At 49.2% G+C, this 18,887-nt stretch overlaps 1 protein-coding gene across 1 annotated transcript in view; it reads right to left on the reverse strand.

Annotated features, from left to right (window-relative positions):
* LOC135544040 (sister chromatid cohesion protein PDS5 homolog B-like) overlaps positions 1 to 18,887 on the reverse strand; it is a 107,620-nt gene that overhangs the window by 35,216 nt on the left and 53,517 nt on the right. The window contains exons 10-22 of the mRNA XM_064971393.1: positions 16,918 to 17,012; positions 16,473 to 16,618; positions 14,730 to 14,881; positions 13,572 to 13,685; positions 12,355 to 12,436; positions 12,117 to 12,165; positions 9,847 to 9,986; positions 5,696 to 5,811; positions 4,394 to 4,499; positions 4,012 to 4,172; positions 2,897 to 3,020; positions 687 to 845; positions 502 to 570 (exon numbers count right to left, since the gene is read on the reverse strand). Coding sequence (XP_064827465.1) covers positions 502 to 570; positions 687 to 845; positions 2,897 to 3,020; positions 4,012 to 4,172; positions 4,394 to 4,499; positions 5,696 to 5,811; positions 9,847 to 9,986; positions 12,117 to 12,165; positions 12,355 to 12,436; positions 13,572 to 13,685; positions 14,730 to 14,881; positions 16,473 to 16,618; positions 16,918 to 17,012 — 1,513 coding nt within the window. The remainder of the gene's footprint in view (positions 1 to 501; positions 571 to 686; positions 846 to 2,896; positions 3,021 to 4,011; positions 4,173 to 4,393; positions 4,500 to 5,695; positions 5,812 to 9,846; positions 9,987 to 12,116; positions 12,166 to 12,354; positions 12,437 to 13,571; positions 13,686 to 14,729; positions 14,882 to 16,472; positions 16,619 to 16,917; positions 17,013 to 18,887) is intronic.

Below are 18,887 nucleotides of genomic sequence, written 5' to 3' on the forward strand. Positions count from 1 at the left end.
AAGGAGGTAGAGGAGGTAGAGGAGAGAAGGGAGATGGGGAAGGAGGTAGAAGAGGTTGAGGAGAGAGGGGAGGTTGGGGAAGGAGGTAGAGGAGAGGTGGGAGGTTGGGGAAGGAGGTAGAGGAGAGAGGGGAGATGGGGAAGGAGGGAGAAGAGGTTGAGGAGAGAGGGGAGGTTGGGGAAGGAGGTAGAGGAGAGAGGGGAGGTCGGGGAAGGAGGTGGTAGGGGAGGTTGGGAAAGGAGGTAGAGGGGAGGTTGGGGAAGGAGGTGAAGGAGGTAGAGGGGAGGTTGGTGAAGGAGGTAGAGGGGAGGTTGGGGAAGGAGGTAGAGGAGAGAGGGGAGGTCGGGGAAGGAAGTGGTAGGGGAGGTTGGGGAAGGAGGTAGAGGGGAGGTTGGGGAAGGAGGTGAAGGAGGTAGAGGGGAGGTTGGTGAAGGAGGTAGAGGGGAGGTTGGGGAAGGAGGTAGAGGAGAGGAAGGAGGTGAAGGAAGAAGGGAAACCAACCTTGGCCAGGGTTTCAGAAGACACCTCATCATCAGGAACCCACAGCTTGGTGGTCTTCTTACCTGGGATCTACACAACAACCACACATCCACAATAAACACAGGCTGTTACAACCAGGAACACTGCGAAAGCTTCTCCTCTCAAATGAAAAGACGTAAGTGTCCTGTGTGTCTATCTGTGCCCACCCTGTCGCTCATGAGCAGGTCCTTGACTATGAAGTTGGCCACCAGCGATTTGAGCGGAGCGGCAAACTGTTCTGGGGCCAGCAGAGCCAGGTGACCCAGAGTGGTGAGAGGAGTTATCAGCTGATCCAGGTCCTCAAGGTCCAGGCCTTTATGCAGCGGCTGGGAAGAGAGAGACAAGACATTTAGGGGCGGCAGGGTAGCCTAGTGGTTAGAGTGTAGAGGCGGCAGGGTAGCCTAGTGGTTAGAGTGTAGAGGCGGCAGGGTAGCCTAGTGGTTAGAGTGTAGAGGCGGCAGGTAGCCTAGTGGTTAGAGTGTAGAGGCGGCAGGGTAGCCTAGTGGTTAGAGTGTAGAGGCGGCAGGGTAGCCTAGTGGTTAGAGTGTAGAGGCGGCAGGGTAGCCTAGTGGTTAGAGTGTAGAGGCGGCAGGTAGCCTAGTGGTTAGAGTGTAGAGGCGGCAGGTAGCCTAGTGGTTAGAGTGTAGAGGCGGCAGGTAGCCTAGTGGTTAGAGTGTAGAGGCGGCAGGGTAGCCTAGTGGTTAGAGTGTAGAGGCGGCAGGGTAGCCTAGTGGTTAGAGTGTAGAGGCGGCAGGTGGCCTAGTGGTTAGAGTGTAGAGGCGGCAGGTAGCCTAGTGGTTAGAGTGTAGAGGCGGCAGGTGGCCTAGTGGTTAGAGTGTAGAGGCGGCAAGTGGCCTAGTGGTTAGAGTGTAGAGGCGGCAGGTAGCCTAGTGGTTAGACTGTAGAGGCGGCAGGTAGCCTAGTGGTTAGAGTGTAGAAGCGGCAGGTAGCCTAGTGGTTAGAGTGTAGAGGCGGCAGGTAGCCTAGTGGTTAGAGTGTAGAGGCGGCAGGTAGCCTAGTGGTTAGACTGTAGAGGCGGCAGGTAGCCTAGTGGTTAGAGTGTAGAGGCGGCAGGTAGCCTAGTGGTTAGAGTGTAGAGGCGGCAGGTAGCCTAGTGGTTAGAGTGTAGAGGCGGCAGGTAGCCTAGTGGTTAGAGTGTAGAGGCGGCAGGTAGCCTAGTGGTTAGAGTGTAGAGGCGGCAGGTAGCCTAGTGGTTAGAGTGTAGAGGCGGCAGGTAGCCTAGTGGTTAGAGTGTAGAGGCGGCAGGTAGCCTAGTGGTTAGAGTGTAGAGGCGGCAGGGTAGCCTAGTGGTTAGAGTGTAGAGGCGGCAGGGTAGCCTAGTGGTTAGAGTGTAGAGGCGGCAGGGTAGCCTAGTGGTTAGAGTGGAGAGGCGGCAGGTAGCCTAGTGGTTTGAGTGTAGAGGTGGCAGGTAGCCTAGTGGTTAGAGTGTAGAGGCGGCAGGTAGCCTAGTGGTTAGAGTGTAGAGGCAGCAGGTAGCCTAGTGGTTAGAGTGTAGAGGCGGCAGGTAGCCTAGTGGTTAGAGTGTAGAGGCGGCAGGTAGCCTAGTGGTTAGAGTGTAGAGGCGGCAGGGTAGCCTAGTGGTTAGAGTGTAGAGGCGGCAGGTAGCCTAGTGGTTAGAGTGTAGAGGCGGCAGGTAGCCTAGTGGTTAGAGTGTAGAGGCGGCAGGTAGCCTAGTGGTTAGAGTGTAGAGGCGGCAGGGTAGCCTAGTGGTTAGAGTGTAGAGGCAGCAGGGTAGCCTAGTGGTTAGAGTGTAGAGGCGGCAGGTAGCCTAGTGGTTAGAGTGTAGAGGTGGCAGGTAGCCTAGTGGTTAGAGTGTAGAGGCGGCAGGTAGCCTAGTGGTTAGAGTGTAGAGGCGGCAGGTAGCCTAGTGGTTAGAGTGTAGAGGCGGCAGGTAGCCTATTGGTTAGAGCGTTGGACTAGTAACCGGAAGGTTGCAAGTTCAAATCCCCGAGCTGACAAGGTACAAATCTGTCGTTCTGCCCCTGAACAAGGCAGTTAACCCACTGTTCCCAGGCCGTCATTGAAAATAAGAATTTGTACTTAACTGACTTGGCCTAGTTAAATAAAGGTAAAATAAAAAATAAAAATGTCACTATTTACTCTGTCATCTGTTGACATGTGTAGAGGGCAGATTCCCCAGACACAGATTAAACCTCGGCCCCAAAATAACTTTCAATGGAGAATCACTAATCAGAAAGCTTTTTAGTCGCTCATCCGGTTGGAATATAATATTTCATAATATAACATTTGTATAATATTTTATTAAATGGTTGATTGATTGATAGGAAAGAGGGCTTAAGAAGCGAAGATATAAGGAGAAAAATGACTAGATCGTAAAAGGCAGACTGGTCCTCACCTCAAAGATCTGAGCGAAGTGTGTGTCTCTGTGTGTGAACATGGCATGGATACAGTGGATGGCATATTTGGCCTGGCGAGGTGGTCCTCTCTTAGCTTTGGTCTGCAGTACTGGCAGCAGAACACTAGGGGGAGAAGAGGAGAGCATGAGAGGGAGGAATTATAGGGAAATAAGAGACTCTTTCCCCCCCCCCCGGGGAGATGAGGTTTATGAATTGCCTGACTGGGCTGTGGGACAGTACACCTGTTACAGTTGGATAGTTCAAATGGAACTGATGACAGGCCCCTCCGTCTATCAACCAATCAGCATCCAGGATCCAAACAACCAGTTCTAGAATACACATTCATACACTACAAGGCTGTTCTACACACTACAGCAGCTTGTTCAATGGGATGCAATGGCCAAAAGAGCGGCAAGACTTCCTACCCCGTTGTTGGAGACATTAGCAGACTCCTTATGTTCTAATCTACAGAAAGACTGTGATTATTTAACGTGGGCGACTATCCCAGTGGCTTCAGCCTAATAATAACATCAAGGTAACACAATCAGAGAGCTTTATGGGTAAACATTTGTGTTCATCAAATAAATGAAAAATGGGGGGAAAATCGTGAACTCACGACTTGATGCGAGGAAGGTATGTGTGTGTGTGTGTAGGTATGTGTGTGTGTGTAGGTATGTGTGTGTGTATAGATGTATGTGTGTGTGTGTGTAGATGTATGTGTGTGTGTGTAGATGTATGTATGTATGTATGTATGTATGTATGTATGTATGTATGTATGTATGTATGTATGTATGTAAGAGAGAGAGAGAGAGAAAGAGAGAGAGTGTGTGTGTGTGTGTGTGTGTGTGTGTGTGTGTGTGTGTGTGTGTGTGTAGGTGTGTGTGTGTGAATATGTCTGTGTACACATCTGTGCAACACAAACATTTGACATTAAACTGAGTCCTGTGTGGCTCAGTCGGTAGAGCATGGCGCTTGCAACGCCAAGCGTCGTGGGTTCGATTCCCACTGGGGCCACCCATATGTAAAAGTAGTGGCCCCAGCCGACTTGTAAGTCGCTTTGGACAAAAGCGTCTGCTAAATGGGATATATTATTATATTATTATTATAAACTCACGACTTGATGTGAGGGAAGCTCTCCTCCATCTTGCTTCCTGTGTTTTTAAATATCTGCAGCGCCGCCTCGGCCACCTTCTCGTCATCCATCTTCAGACAGCCCAGCAGGGATTCAAACGTCTCCGCAGAGTGGAACGACACCGGGTGGGTGAACGACAGGACCTGGAGGGAGGGGGGGGATGAGAGAAGGGTGAATGACAACAGAGACAGAAAGCACAGGAAGCCAGAGAGGAGAAAGAGAGGGGGGTGAGAGAAGGGTGAATGACAGAGACAGAAAGCACAGGAAGCCAGAGAGGAGAAAGAGAGAGGGGGGGTGAGAGAAGGGTGAATGACAGAGACAGAAAGCACAGGAAGCCAGAGAGGAGAAAAAAAGGGAGAGATACCTTGAGTAGTTCCAGTCCTGCCCTGATGGCCTGTTCGGTAGGAACTCCCTCTTCATCATCCTCAGCTGTTCCATCTATCGACTTGTTCACCTGCTTTACCAGAGCACTGAGAGGGGGGGAGGGAGATGGATGAGAGAGGGAGGGAGAGGGATGGAGAGAGAGAGGAAGGGAGGGATGGAGAGAGGGAGGGATGGAGAGAGATGGAGAGAGAGGGAGGGATGGAGAGAGGGAGAGGAAGGGAGAGGGATGGAGAGAGAGAGAGGGGAAGGGAGGGATGGAGAGAGAGGGAGGGATGGAGAGAGATGGAGAGAGAGGGAGAGGAAGGGAGAGGGATGGAGAGAGAGGGATGGAGAGAGAGGGAGGGAGAGAGATGGAGAGAGATGGAGAGGGAGGGAGGGAGAGGGATGGAGAGAGAGGGAGAGGGATGTAGGGAGAGGAAGGGAGAGGGATGGAGAGAGAGGGAGGGAGGGAGAGGGATGGAGAGAGATGGAGAGGGAGGGAGAGAGGGAGGGAGAGGGATGGAGAGAGAGGGAGAGGAAGGGAGAGGGATGTAGGGAGAGGGATGGAGAGGGAGGGAGGGAGGGAGGGAGAGAGAGGGAGAGCGAGAGGGAGGGAGGGAGGGGATGGAGAGAGAGGGGGGGAGGAAGGGAGAGAGAGGGAGAGCGAGAGGGAGGGAGGGGATGGAGAGAGAGGGGGGAGGAAGGGAGAGAGAGGGAGGGAAGTAGAGAGAAAACACAACGTAAGCAAATCATAGATCAATCACCTTGTGTGTTTGGGGTTGTGCAGTAGAGTGTGTGTCAGTGTGTTGGGGTTGTGCAGTAGAGTGTGTGTCAGTGTGTTGGGGTGTGCAGTAGAGTGTGTGTCAGTGTGTTGGGGTGTGCAGTAGAGTGTGTGTCAGTGTGTTGGGGTGTGCAGTAGAGTGTGTGTCAGTGTGTTGGGGTGTGCAGTAGAGTGTGTGTCAGTGTGTTGGGGTGTGCAGTAGAGTGTGTGTCAGTGTGTTGGGGTGTGCAGTAGAGTGTGTGTCAGTGTGTTGGGGTGTGCAGTAGAGTGTGTGTCAGTGTGTTGGGGTGTGCAGTAGAGTGTGTGTCAGTGTGTTGGGGTGTGCAGTAGAGTGTGTGTCAGTGTGTTGGGGTGTGCAGTAGAGTGTGTGTCAGTGTGTTGGGGTGTGCAGTAGAGTGTGTGTCAGTGTGTTGGGGTGTGCAGTAGAGTGTGCGTCAGTGTGTTGGGGTGTGCAGTAGAGTGTGTGTCAGTGTGTTGGGGTGTGTAGTAGAGTGTGTGTCAGTGTGTTGGGGTGTGTATTACCTGATAGACTCTGTGTCGATGTGTACAGGAGCAATTCTTTCCAGCAGGAACTTGACCATCTCTAAGAAGGGATTACTGGGCTGTTTAGGACTGCCTAACTTCTTAGTGATGTCTCTCTGGAGGACACACACACACACACACACACACACACACACACACACGGTTTCTGTTAGGGAAATGTGGCGTCAGGCATCTGACTGGCAGCATTTTGTTTTGCCGGAACCATATGCATTGAGTAACCTGATTATGGCGTCCACCCACGGTGTTCAGAACGACAGTTAGTTCATGGCAATTCATCTTCAACAGAACATGGGATGTCGAGGATGCAACGATGTGATGGCCAGGCGGGTCACGTTTCAGAGGACGGCCTGTATCTTGCCTATGCTGCTCTGTACCATCACTCACTCATATATCCTTATGTACATATTCTTTATCCCCTTACACTGTGTATAAGACAGTAGATTAGGAATTGTTAGTTAGATTACTTGTTGGTTATTACTGCATTGTCGGAACTAGAAGCACAAGCATTTCGCTACACTCGCATTAACATCTGCTAACCATGTGTATGTGACAAATAAAATTTGATTTGATTTGTGAGATCCCTTCTTACTAAAAGTCCGATGCCCACATTTTTCCCCTCAGGCATCAAGATGAGTAACGGAACAGCAAAATCACTAGCCTATATAAATCTACTATCCCCCATAATATAGAAAAGTTTCCCTATTCTATTGGTCAACTTGTCGAGAAATTCAAATTATACCAAACAGACTCTGGGACAGTTGTGGGACGATAGATCCCAAATTCATACAACCAGTCTAGGCTACATATAAATATATATATAAATATATGGAAAAAAAACCTGCAAAAAATGCAACAGCTTCATATTATCACAGGGCAGAAGGCTACGCACAAATGTTCGTTCCATAATACAATTAACTGAATAACACTTGTCCAAAGTGAGCGGTTTTATGTCCATTAGAAATGTAGAAAGAGGGGAGATCTAAGATGTATCAACTAGCATGGGATGCTAATATGGCTAGGATTATCAACAACTAGCATGGGATGCTAATATGACTAGGATTATCAACAACTAGCATTGGATGCTAATATGACTAGGATTATCAACAACTAGCATGGGATGCTAATATGACTAGGATTATCAACAACTACCATGGGATGCTAATATGACTAGGATTATCAACAACTAGCATGGGATGCTAATATGACTAGGATTATCAACAACTACCATGGGATGCTAATATGACTAGGATTATCAACAACTAGCATGGGACACTAATATGACTAGAATTATAAACAACTAGCATGGGATGCTAATATAACTAGGATTATCATCAACTAGCATGGGACGCTAACATGACTAGGATTATCATCAACTAGCATGGGACGCTAATATGACTAGGATTATCAACAACTAGCATGGGATGCTAATATGACTAGGATTATCAACAACTAGCATGGGATGCTAATATAACTAGGATTATCACCAACTAGCATGGGATGCTAATATAACTAGGATTATCAACAACTAGCATGGGACGCTAACATGACTAGGATTATCAACAACTAGCATGGGACACTAATATGACTAGAATTATAAACAACTAGCATGGGATGCTAATATAACTAGGATTATCAACAACTAGCATGGGACGCTAACATGACTAGGATTATCATCAACTAGCATGGGACACTAATATGACTAGGATTATCAACAACTAGCATGGGATGCTAATATGACTAGGATTATCAACAACTAGCATGGGATGCTAATATAACTAGGATTATCATCAACTAGCATGGGATGCTAATATAACTAGGATTATCAACAACTAGCATAGGACGCTAATATGACTAGGATTATCAACAACTAGCATGGGATGCTAATATAACTAGGATTATCAACAACTAGCATGGGATGCTAATATAACTAGGATTATCAACAACTAGCATGGGACGCTAACATGACTAGGATTATCATCAACTAGCATGGGACGCTAATATGACTAGGATTATCAACAACTAGCATGGGACGCTAACATGACTAGGATTGTTCTTTTGGTTACAAGACAATGAAAGAACATTTCTGATTTTGCTACTTTGAAGCAAGGTTAAAACATGCCTCATAATCTGTTGTAAAAATGTTCAGGTTTCCAACATTTAAGGATATGTTTTCAAAATGCGTACTGCCTCCAGCTCATTGCAAAGTGGTGTGTGACGCGGCGATGAAGCCTGCCTTCCGTTGCCGATACATTTGCTGTCTGAGAGGCTGTAGCAATAGCTCTGGCTGTCTGACAGATTTTACACTCCAAGGGCTCTGTATCTGTATGCTGCGAGTGTGTGGTAAATAAAAAGATACGTAACGAATATACACACGCACCAATTTAAATCCACTATATTATGCAAATTACCTTATAGACCAATAGGCATGACCGGCTAAATGTCCTTCCATGGAATGGTGTTAATGAATAGGCTAAAAGCATTATGGGATTGTTTTCCTTCTTCTAACGGACAATTGGCCGGTGCCAATTTACTTTATCGGCTTTTCAACAAACCAAAAAATTCCGGCCACAAGCCGGCTAATACCGGCTGACGGAAAACCGTGGCACACACACAGTATAATCACACACACACACACACACACACACACACACACACACACACACACACACACACACACACGTATAACAGGTTACTAGGCTGTTTAGCACTGACTGGTTTCCTAGTGAAGTCTCTCTGTAGGAGGATAAGTAACGGGGGCCCTGGGTGGAGCAGCAATCGAGGCGGCACTACAGCCTGGGGTTAGATCCTGTCACGTTTCAGAGGACGGCCAGGCGGGTCACGTTTCAGAGGACGGCCAGGCGGGTCACGTTTCAGAGGACGGCCGGGCGGGTCACGTTCCAGAGGACGGCCGGGCGGGTCACGTTTCAGAGGACGGCCGGGCGGGTCACGTTCCAGAGGACGGCCAGGCGGGTCACGTTCCAGAGAACGGCCAGGCGGGTCACGTTTCAGAGGACGGCCAGGCGGGTCACGTTCCAGAGAACGGCCAGGCGGGTCACGTTTCAGAGAACGGCCAGGCGGGTCACGTTTCAGAGGACGGCCAGGCGGGTCACGTTTCAGAGAATGGCCAGGCGGGTCACGTTTCAGAGAATGGCCAGGCGGGTCACGTTTCAGAGGAAGGCCAGGCGGGTCACGTTTCAGAGGACGGCCAGGCGGGTCACGTTCCAGAGAACGACCAGGCGGGTCACGTTCCAGAGGACGGCCAGGCGGGTCACGTTTCAGAGGATGGCCGGGCGGGTCACGTTTCAGAGGACGGGCGGGCGGGTCACGTTTCAGAGAACGGCCAGGCGGGTCACGTTTCAGAGGAAGGCCAGGCGGGTCACGTTTCAGAGGACGGCCAGGCGGGTCACGTTTCAGAGAATGGCCAGGCGGGTCACGTTTCAGAGAATGGCCAGGCGGGTCACGTTTCAGAGAATGGCCAGGCGGGTCACGTTTCAGAGGAAGGACCGGGGGGGGCACGTTTCAGAGGACGGCCAGGCGGATCACGTTCCAGAGAACGGCCAGGCGGGTCACGTTCCAGAGGACGGCCAGGCGGGTCACGTTTCAGAGGACGGCCGGGCGGGTCACGTTTCAGAGGACGGCCGGGCGGGTCACGTTTCAGAGGACGGCCAGGCGGGTCACGTTCCAGAGAACGGCCGGGCGGGTCACGTTCCAGAGGACGGGCGGGCGGGTCACGTTTCAGAGGACGGCCAGGCGGGTCACGTTCCAGAGAACGGCCAGGCGGGTCACGTTCCAGAGAACGGCCAGGCGGGTCACGTTCCAGAGAACGGCCAGGCGGGTCACGTTTCAGAGGGCGGCCAGGCGGGTCACGTTTCAGAGGGCTCATGACTCCACCTTTGCCTCTCCCGAGCCCATTGAGAAGTTACAGAGATGAGCCAAGGGACCTAATTATATGCTTGTGACCACCACCCTGAACACACCTGTTAGGGCCTGGTTAGAACTGGGACAGGAGACCGCCTGGGAATACCAGGTGCCGTAAGCAACAACAACGAAAAAAAGCAACAAAAAAAGGCAAGGAAGGATAAGTAATAAAAACACATATGCAATCGCACACACACGCTCTCTCTACTCACCACACAGACTTGGGCCTGTTTGCAGGAGCAGGCCGGTGAGACCAGGGTCTCTAGTTGGTTTCTGATCCGCTCATCATCATCCAGGACCTGGGCTAGCTTCTTCACAAAATCCTGGGCCTTGCCTGGGTCTGGAAGGTTCCCTGGAGACACACACACACATGGGGGGATTTGGTTAGTGTTGAGAGTGTGTGTGTGGTGGGTGTGCACTTAGAAAATAAAGGTTCTTCGGCTGTCCCCATTTAATCGATTGGTCAAAATATTTAAAAGTGCATTTTTCCATATATAGTCACCCTATGTGTTTTAATGAAATCAACTATATGCATTGAGCTTGTCTGATGCTTTAAGCGCACAGTTTGCTGAAGAAAGACAAATGCCTCAAGAGGGAACCAGAGATATAGATAACCAGAAGAAAAATAACTATCCTCCTCACCTCTCTTCACCTCTCCTGCTGGCCCTCGCAGATTCTGCCATTACTCTCCTAAAGATGCCGGTAGTAGGCTACACGAGGAGTCTGCAAGCTTTCTCATGTTGAATTTCAAATTTATCTTACCATTTCTACCGATCTACCATATGCAAATTTTCATGACAGTTTCGTTTAATTTACAATAACGTCTTCATATCTCAAAATCATTGTCATATGGTTAATCAAAATTCTACCTAAATGAATATCCTATAAATCACATTGGCTAAACACGGGCCTGTCTGCAACCAACTTTAAACACTGCACCAACTATTAACTTGGGTCAGGCCTGAAGCTTGCACTGGCGAACTTGCAACATTGTATAAAATATTCTGGGCCCTCAAGAGAGTTTCCCATGCCAGTGAGCTTGGGACAGACACAGCTGTAGGCTATTTTCACAAGGGATAAGAAGCAGTGCTTGACTTGGGCAGGAGCTCACCGGAGCGGAGTACCGGCACCTCGAATGTTCTACTGCTTGAGCTCCGGTTCCTCTTATAGAATATTAGCTCAATGTATTGTGGAGCTCCTGCACCTAAATATAAACAGTACCGGCACGCAAAATGAGTAACAGAACCTACTTCAGTCCAACTCAAGAACTGATAATAAGTAATCAGGGTTATGAAAAGGGAGACCGCTAGAAAGATATTTCAGATACACTGAGGATCTGTTGTCATTCTAAATGGATGTTTGCTTGGCGTTTGAGGTGAAGAAAACGTTACTCTGAGAAGCTCCACAGGTCATTAGTGGTGATGCGTTAAGCCAATCAGAAGACTGGAATAATAATATTGAATACATTAACAGAAATGGCCGTAACCAAAGTTTAGACCGACCACCCCCTGAGTGGCGCAGCGGTCTAAGGCACTGAGAGGCATCACTACAGACCCGGGTTTATTCCCGGGCCGTGTCACAACCGGCTGTGATCCCATAGGGCGGTGCACAACTGTCCCAGTGTCGTCTGGGTTAGGGGAGGGTTTGGCCAGGGGGGGCTTTACTTGGCTCATCGCGCTCTAGTGACCCCTTGTGGCCGTGCAGCATTTACGTTGATACGGCCTCGGCAGTAGTCAGGGCGAGAGAGAGAGAGAGAGCGCATTCTGGAGAGAGAAGTGTGCATTGTGCCTCTGGACACATGGTCAATCCCACGCCAGCATTGGCCGTGCAGCATTTACGTTGCCTCGGCAGTAGTGAGGGCGTTCACGCTTCACGGAGCAGTGCAGAGCTGTTGTCAAAGTAGCGAAGTTTGTGTTTTCTACAGGATGTACCGCCCCCACCTACCGTCAACCAATCATGTCAATGCAGAGCGACACAGAGCCCTGAGCATTTTTTCCAACATTTGGGAGGCGCATGGTAATGTGGTACGGAGCCGGATTTGACCTCTGCGTGTCTCTAGGGGGTCCGCCATTACGTCACACCCTCCATATGGAGCCTTCCACCACATTTCAGATCAAGCAGAAATTGGCTTTTAGTCTAGGCCTCCGCAATGGATTAGTTCACTGAGATGGGCGCAATATATATATATATATATATATATATATATATATATCTATATCTATATATCTATATCTATATATATATACACACGTGTTACTACTTAACTAAAACAATCTTGGTCGACCAACAGCCTAAGGACCAAACAATCGACTAATTGGGTTCAGCCCTAGTCCCCATAGAATCATCTTTTTAAGTTCCATGTAGAAACTTTTTGGGTTCCATTGTAGAACCTTCAGTGAAAAATGTTCTACACATGGAACCCAAAAGTGTTCTACCTGGAACCAAAAAGGGTTCTTCAAAGGGTTGAGTGAAGTTGACTTACTCGTAATCACCATAACCTTGGCAAACACCGCCTTGCTTCCCGCGTCAGACTGAAAAAACAAAAACAATATTTAGTGTTCCAATACATTTCAGTAACAGTCTTGGAGTAGAGTATATATGAACATTCAGCGTTAGGAGCAGTCTTGGAGTAGAGTATATATGAACATTCAGCGCTAGGAGCAGTCTTGGAGTAGAGTATATATGAACATTCAGCGCTAGGAGCAGTTGATTAGCAGTACCTTGGGCTGTTTGACCAGGTCCAGGAGATCTTTGACATGGTGTCTCAGCATGTTCTGACACTTCCACATCTCATTCAGAGCCCTGGGGGGGGAGAGAGAGAGAGGGCTATTAAAACACATAGTAAGTCGGCCACAGAGGCTCTGCTAAAGGAGGGCAGTAGCATATTACAGTAGCATTGATGAGGTATGTATGGAGGAGGCTGGAGACAGAACCTCAGCTGACTAAAGCATGTTTTCATTACCAGTAAGAAACTGCTAGCCGTTGGCTGCTAACAGCTGAGAAACTGCTAGCCGTTGGCTGCTAACAGCTGAGAAACTGCTAGCCGTTGGCTGCTAACAGCTGAGAAACTGCTAGCCGTTGGCTGCTAACAGCTGAGAAACTGCTGAGCAAAAGCTGTGTGCATTAAGGAAATGGAAGCCTGGCTCAAATGGAAGCCTGGCTCAAATGGAAGCCTGGCTCAAATGGAAGCCTGGCTCAAATGGAAGCCTGGCTCAAATGGAAGCCTGGCTCAAATGGAAGTCTGGCTCAAATGGAAGCCTGGCTCAAATGGAAGTCTGGCTCAAATGGAAGCCTGGCTCAAATGGAAGCCTGGCTCAAATGGAAGCCTGGCTCAAATGGAAGCCTGGCTCAAATGGAAGTCTGGCTCAAATGGAAGCCTGGCTCAAATGGAAGCCTGGCTCCACCTGTTTTGTTCAGTGATTTAAGCAAATAAACACCCGGGCTATTAATTTAAGTTTTACGGAATACAATTACTGTGCCAGCCCCTAAGCATTAGTACATTACAGTAGCAGAAGTACATTACAGTAGCAGAAGTACAATACAGTAGCATTGGTTAAGTATAGAGGGAGCTGAAAGGTAGGGAGGGAGCTGGAGTCAAAAATAGGACAAGACCTAATTGTACGTGTGAGACTTACTTGACAGCGTTAGTGTCCAGGGTAGGGAGGGAGGACCAGGAGACTTACTTGACAGCGTTAGTGTCCAGGGTAGGGAGGGAGGAGACTTACTTGACAGCGTTAGTGTCCAGGGTAGGGAGGGAGGAGACTTACTTGACAGCGTTAGTGTCCAGGGTAGGGAGGAGACTTACTTGACAGCGTTAGTGTCCAGGGTAGGGAGGGAGGAGACTTACTTGACAGCGTTAGTGTCCAGGGTAGGGAGGGAGGAGACTTACTTGACAGCGTTAGTGTCCAGGGTAGGGAGGGAGGACCAGGAGACTTACTTGACAGCGTTAGTGTCCAGGGTAGCGTAGAGATAATACAAACACTTCATCCTCTCTGTGGTCTCCAGGTTGTGAGGTACCATGTACTGGGCAAAGATACGCTCTACCAACAACCTGACAGACAGAGGAGAGAGGAGAGGAGGGGAGGAGAGAGAGGATGTGAGGGAGAAGATGTGAGGAGAGAGGGAGGGAGAGAGGATGTGAGGAGGGAGAGAGGATGTGAGGAGAGGATGAGAGGAAGGGTAGAGGATGTGAGGAGAGGATGAGAGGATGTGAGGAGAGGATGTGAGGAAGGGGAGAGGATGTGAGGAGAGGATGAGAGGAAGGGGAGAGGATGTGATGAGAGGAAGGGGAGAGGATGTGAGGATGTGAGGAGAGGATGAGAGGATGTGAGGAGAGGATGAGAGGAGAGGATGAGAGGAAGGGGAGAGGATGTGAGGAGAGGATGAGAGGAAGGGGAGAGGATGTGAGGAGAGGGGGAGAGGATGTGAGGAGAGGATGAGAGGAAGGGTGAGAGGATGTGAGGAGAGGATGAGAGGAAGGGGAGAGGATGTGAGGAGGGAGAGAAGGTGTGAGGAGAGGATGAGAGGAAGGGGAGAGGATGTGAGGAGAGGATGAGAGGATGTGAGGAGAGGATGAGAGGAGAGGATGAGAGGATGTGAGGAGAGGATGAGGGGAAGGGGAGAGGATGTGAGGAGAGGATGAGAGGAAGGGGAGAGGATGTGAGGAGAGGATGAGGGGAAGGGGAGAGGGGGAGAGGATGTGAGGAGAGGGGGAGAGGATGTGGGGAAGGGGAGAGGGGGAGGAAAGGTTATAAAGAGGAGAGAAACGAGAGAGGGAGTTATAACATTACAGGGGGATATAGGGAGCTCTATTTTATTTCAGTCTCAATCCAAACCCCTCTGACCCATCTCCATCTTTATATTCTACCAGTGTCTCTCTCCCCTCCTCCTCCTCTCTCAGCAGTGTAGGAGTCTCTTGGAGTCGATCGTTTCTCATTACACTAATTTAACAGAATTCTCTTTTTACATCTGCCAGCACACACTCTCTGTAATCTAACCCTTCTTTCCATTTAGACAGACTTGTCGTTGATGCTCTGTACTTCCCTTCACACACCTTCCTACCGTCTCACCCCCTCCCAGCGTCCCCCCCTCCTACCTGTCGTCGATGCTGTTCTGGTAGTAGATGTGTAGTAGTTTATCTTTGATCCAGGAGATCTGATTGGCTGCCTCCTTGCCCCCCTCTCCCTGGAGAGAGTACTTCTTATAGATCTGAGCCAATCCCATCATGGCCTCTTTACGCACACGCCACTATGGAGGGAGGGAGAAGAGTGGAGAAGGGAGAGAGAGGGGGGAGAAGAGTGGAGAAGGGAGAGAGAGGGGGGAGAAGAGTAGAGAAGGGAGAGAGAGGGGGGAGAAGAGTAGAGAAGGGAGAGAGAGGGGGGAGAAGAGTAGAGAAGGGAGAGAGAGAGAGGGAGGGAGGGAGAAGAGTGGAGAAGGGAGAGGGGGAGGGAGAAGAGTGGAGAAGGGAGAGAAGAGTGGAGAAGGGAGAGGGGGAGGGAGGGGCGAAGAGTGGAGAAGGGAGAGGGGGAGGGAGGGAGAAGAGTGGAGAAGGGAGAGAGAGGGAGGGAGAAGAGTGGAGAAGGGAGAGAGAGGGAGGGAGAAGAGTGGAGAAGGGAGAGAGAGGGAGGGAGAAGAGTGGAGAAGGGAGAGAGAGGGAGGGAGAAGAGTGGAGAAGGGAGAGAGAGGGAGGGAGAAGAGTGGAGAAGGGAGAGAGAGGGAAGGAGGGAGGGAGAAGAGTGGAGAAGGGAGAGGGGGAGGGAGAAGGGAGAGAGAGGGAGGGAGGGAGAAGAGTGGAGAAGGGAGAGGGGGAGGGAGGGCGAAGAGTGGAGAAGGGAGAGGGGGAGGGAGGGAGAAGAGTGGAGAAGGGAGAGAGGGGGAGGGAGGGAGAAGAGTGGAGAAGGGAGAGAGGGGGAGGGAGGGAGAAGAGTGGAGAAGGGAGAGAGGGGGGAGGGAGAAGAGTGGAGAAGGGAGAGAGAGGGAGGGAGAAGAGTGGAGAAGGGAGAGAGGGAGGGAGAAGAGTGGAGAAGGGAGAGAGAGGGAGGGAGAAGAGTGGAGAAGGGAGAGAGAGGGAGGGAGAAGAGTGGAGAAGGGAGAGAGAGGGAGGGAGAAGAGTGGAGAAGGGAGAGAGAGGGAGGGAGAAGAGTGGAGAAGGGAGAGAGAGGGAGGGAGAAGAGTGGAGAAAGGAGAGAGAGGGAGGGAGAAGAGTGGAGAAGGGAGGGAGAGGGAGGGAGAAGAGTAGAGAAGGGAGAGAGTGGGAGGGAGAAGAGTGGAGAAGGGAGAAGAGTGGAGAAGGGAGAGAGAGGGAGGGAGAAGAGTGGAGAAGGGAGAGAGAGGGAGGGAGAAGAGTGGAGAAGGGAGAGAGAGGGAGGGAGAAGAGTGGAGAAGGGAGAGAGAGGGAGGGAGAAGAGTGGAGAAGGGAGAGAGAGGGAGGGAGAAGAGTGGAGAAGGGAGAGAGAGGGAGGGAGAAGAGTGGAGAAGGGAGAGAGTGGGAGGGAGAAGAGTGGAGAAGGGAGAGAGGGAGGGAGAAGAGTGGAGAAGGGAGAGAAAGGGGGGGAGAAGAGTGGAGAAGGGAGAGAGAGGGAGGGAGAAGAGTGGAGAAGGGAGAGAGAGGGAGGGAGAAGAGTGGAGAAGGGAGAGAGAGGGAGGGAGAAGAGTGGAGAAGGGAGAGAGAGGGGGGGAGAAGAGTGGAGAAGGGAGAGAGAGTGAGGGAGAAGAGTGGAGAAGGGAGAGAGAGGTGGGAGAAGAGTGGAGAAGGGAGACAGACAGCAAAACATTGACAACTAGGAGGTTCACAACAACCCATACTAATCCATTCCTTCCTAAAAACACCAACTCATACCCTCTTGTCCAGAGTCCTCTCCTTGACAAAGTTCAGCAGGGCGTCGTTGACCAGAGTCAGGTCCTTCTTGGCCGCAGTTACTATGGAGACGATGACGTCGTGACGGATGGCCTCCTCGGGGTCATGTGACCTGACCTTCAGGAATTCTGGGAAACGTAAGAGGGACAGATGGCTCCCGATCAATAACTGAACGTTTCACATGATTGACTGATCAATTGATTGATTGATTGACTGACTGGTTGGTTGGTTGCTAGATTGATCAACAGTTACCAGTCTTTTGCTAGGTAAGGCTGATCAATGATAGCACTGATTATTGACTGACTGACTGGCTAAATGATTGACAGAATAACTGACTGACTGACTGGCTGGCTGGCTGACGTGACAGTTATCTGTGAGATCCTTGGCCAGGTCTGTCTGGATGGTTCATGATAATAATGACAGTTACCTGTGAGGTCCTTGGCCAGGTCTGGGTGGTTCATGAGACAGTGGGAGGCAAACTTGACACACTCCAGTCTGATGGGCACGTGGATATCATTGAACCTGACAAGACACAAACAACAACCTCTAAAAAAAAAGCAATTACCTTAGAAGCCTGACAATCTATGCACACAGAGCTGTGTCTTAATGTACTTGTGAGAACTTTTTGGGGACCAACAATTGATTCCCATTGAAAATCCTATTTTCCTTAAACCTAAGCCTAAACCCGAACTCTAATTTTAAACCTAAGCCTAATTCTAAACCCAAAATAGCCTTTTTACAAGTGCGGACAAGCTAAATGTCCTGGTACTCACAAGTAGAGGTCGACCGATTATGATTTTTCAACGCCGATACCGATTATTGGAGGACCCCAAAAAAAAGCCGATACCGATTAATCGGACGATTTTTAAAATGTGTTTGTAATAATGACAATTACAACCATACTGAATGAACACTTATTTTAACTTAATATAAAACATCAATAAAATCAATTTAGCCTCAAGTAAATAATGAAACATGTTCAATTTGGTTTAAATAATGCAAAAACAAAGTGTTGGAGAAGAAAGTAAAAGTGCAATATGTGCCATGTAATAAAGCTAACGTTTAAGTTCCTTGCTCAGAACATGAGAACATATGAAAGCTGGTGGTTCCTTTTAACATGAGTCTTCAATATTCCCAGGTAAGAAGTTTTAGATTGTAGTTATTATAGGACTATTTCTCTCTATACCATTTGTATTTCATGAACCTTTGACTATTGGATGTTCTTATAAGCAATTTAGTATTGCCAGTGTAACAGTATAGCTTCCGTCCCTCTCCTCGCTCCTCCCTGGGCTCGAACCAGCAGCACAACGACAACAGCCACCCTCGAAGCAGCGTTACCCATGCAGAGCAAGGGGAACAACTACTCCAAGTCTCAGAGCAAGGGGAACAACTACTCCAAGTCTCAGAGCAAGGGGAACAACTACTCCAAGTCTCAGAGCGAGGGGAACAACTACTCCAAGTCTCAGAGCAAGGGGAACAACTACTCCAAGTCTCAGAGCGAGTGACGTTTGAAACGCTATTAGCGCGCACTAACTTGCTAGCCATTTCACTTTGGATACACCAACCTCATCTCGTGAGTTGATAGGCTTGAAGTCATAAACAACGCTGTGCTTGCGAAGAGCTGCTGGCAAAACGCACGAAAGTGCTGTTTGAATGAATGCTTACGAGCTTGCAGCTGCTCAGTCAGACTGCTCTATCAAATCATAGACTTAATTATAACATAATAACACACAGAAATACGAGCCTTAGGTCATTAATATGGTAGAATCCGGAAACTATCATCTCGAAAACAAGACGTTTATTCTTTCAGTTAAATACTGAACCGTTCCGTATCCTATCTAACGGGAGGCATCCAACAGTCTAAATATTCCTGTTACATTGTACAACCTTCAATGTTATGTCATAATTATGTAAAATTCTGGCAAATTAGTTAGCAACGAGCCAGGCTGCCCAAACTGTTGCATGTACCCTGACTCTGCGTGCAATGAACCCAAGAGAAGTGACACAAGTTCACCTGGTTAATATTGCCTGCTAACCTGGATTTCTTTTAGCTAAATATGCAGGTTTAAAAATACATACTTCTGTGTATTGATTTTAAGTAAGGCATTGATGTTTATGGTTAGGTACACGTTGGAGCAACGACAGTCCTTTTTTGCAAATGCGCACTGCATCGATTATATGCAACGCAGGACACGCTAGATAAACTAGTAATATCATCAACCATGTGTTGTTAACTAGTGATTATATTATGATTGATTGTTTTTTATAAGATAAGTTTAATGCTAGCTAGCAACTTATCTTGGCTTACTGCATTTGTGTAACAGGCGGGGTCCTCGTGAGTTAGATGGTAGGTAGCGTTGGACTAGTTAACTAAAGTTGCAAGATTGAATCCCTGAG

Source organism: Oncorhynchus masou, chromosome 8 (genome assembly GCF_036934945.1).
Source record: "Oncorhynchus masou masou isolate Uvic2021 chromosome 8, UVic_Omas_1.1, whole genome shotgun sequence".
NCBI lineage: Eukaryota > Metazoa > Chordata > Actinopteri > Salmoniformes > Salmonidae > Oncorhynchus > Oncorhynchus masou.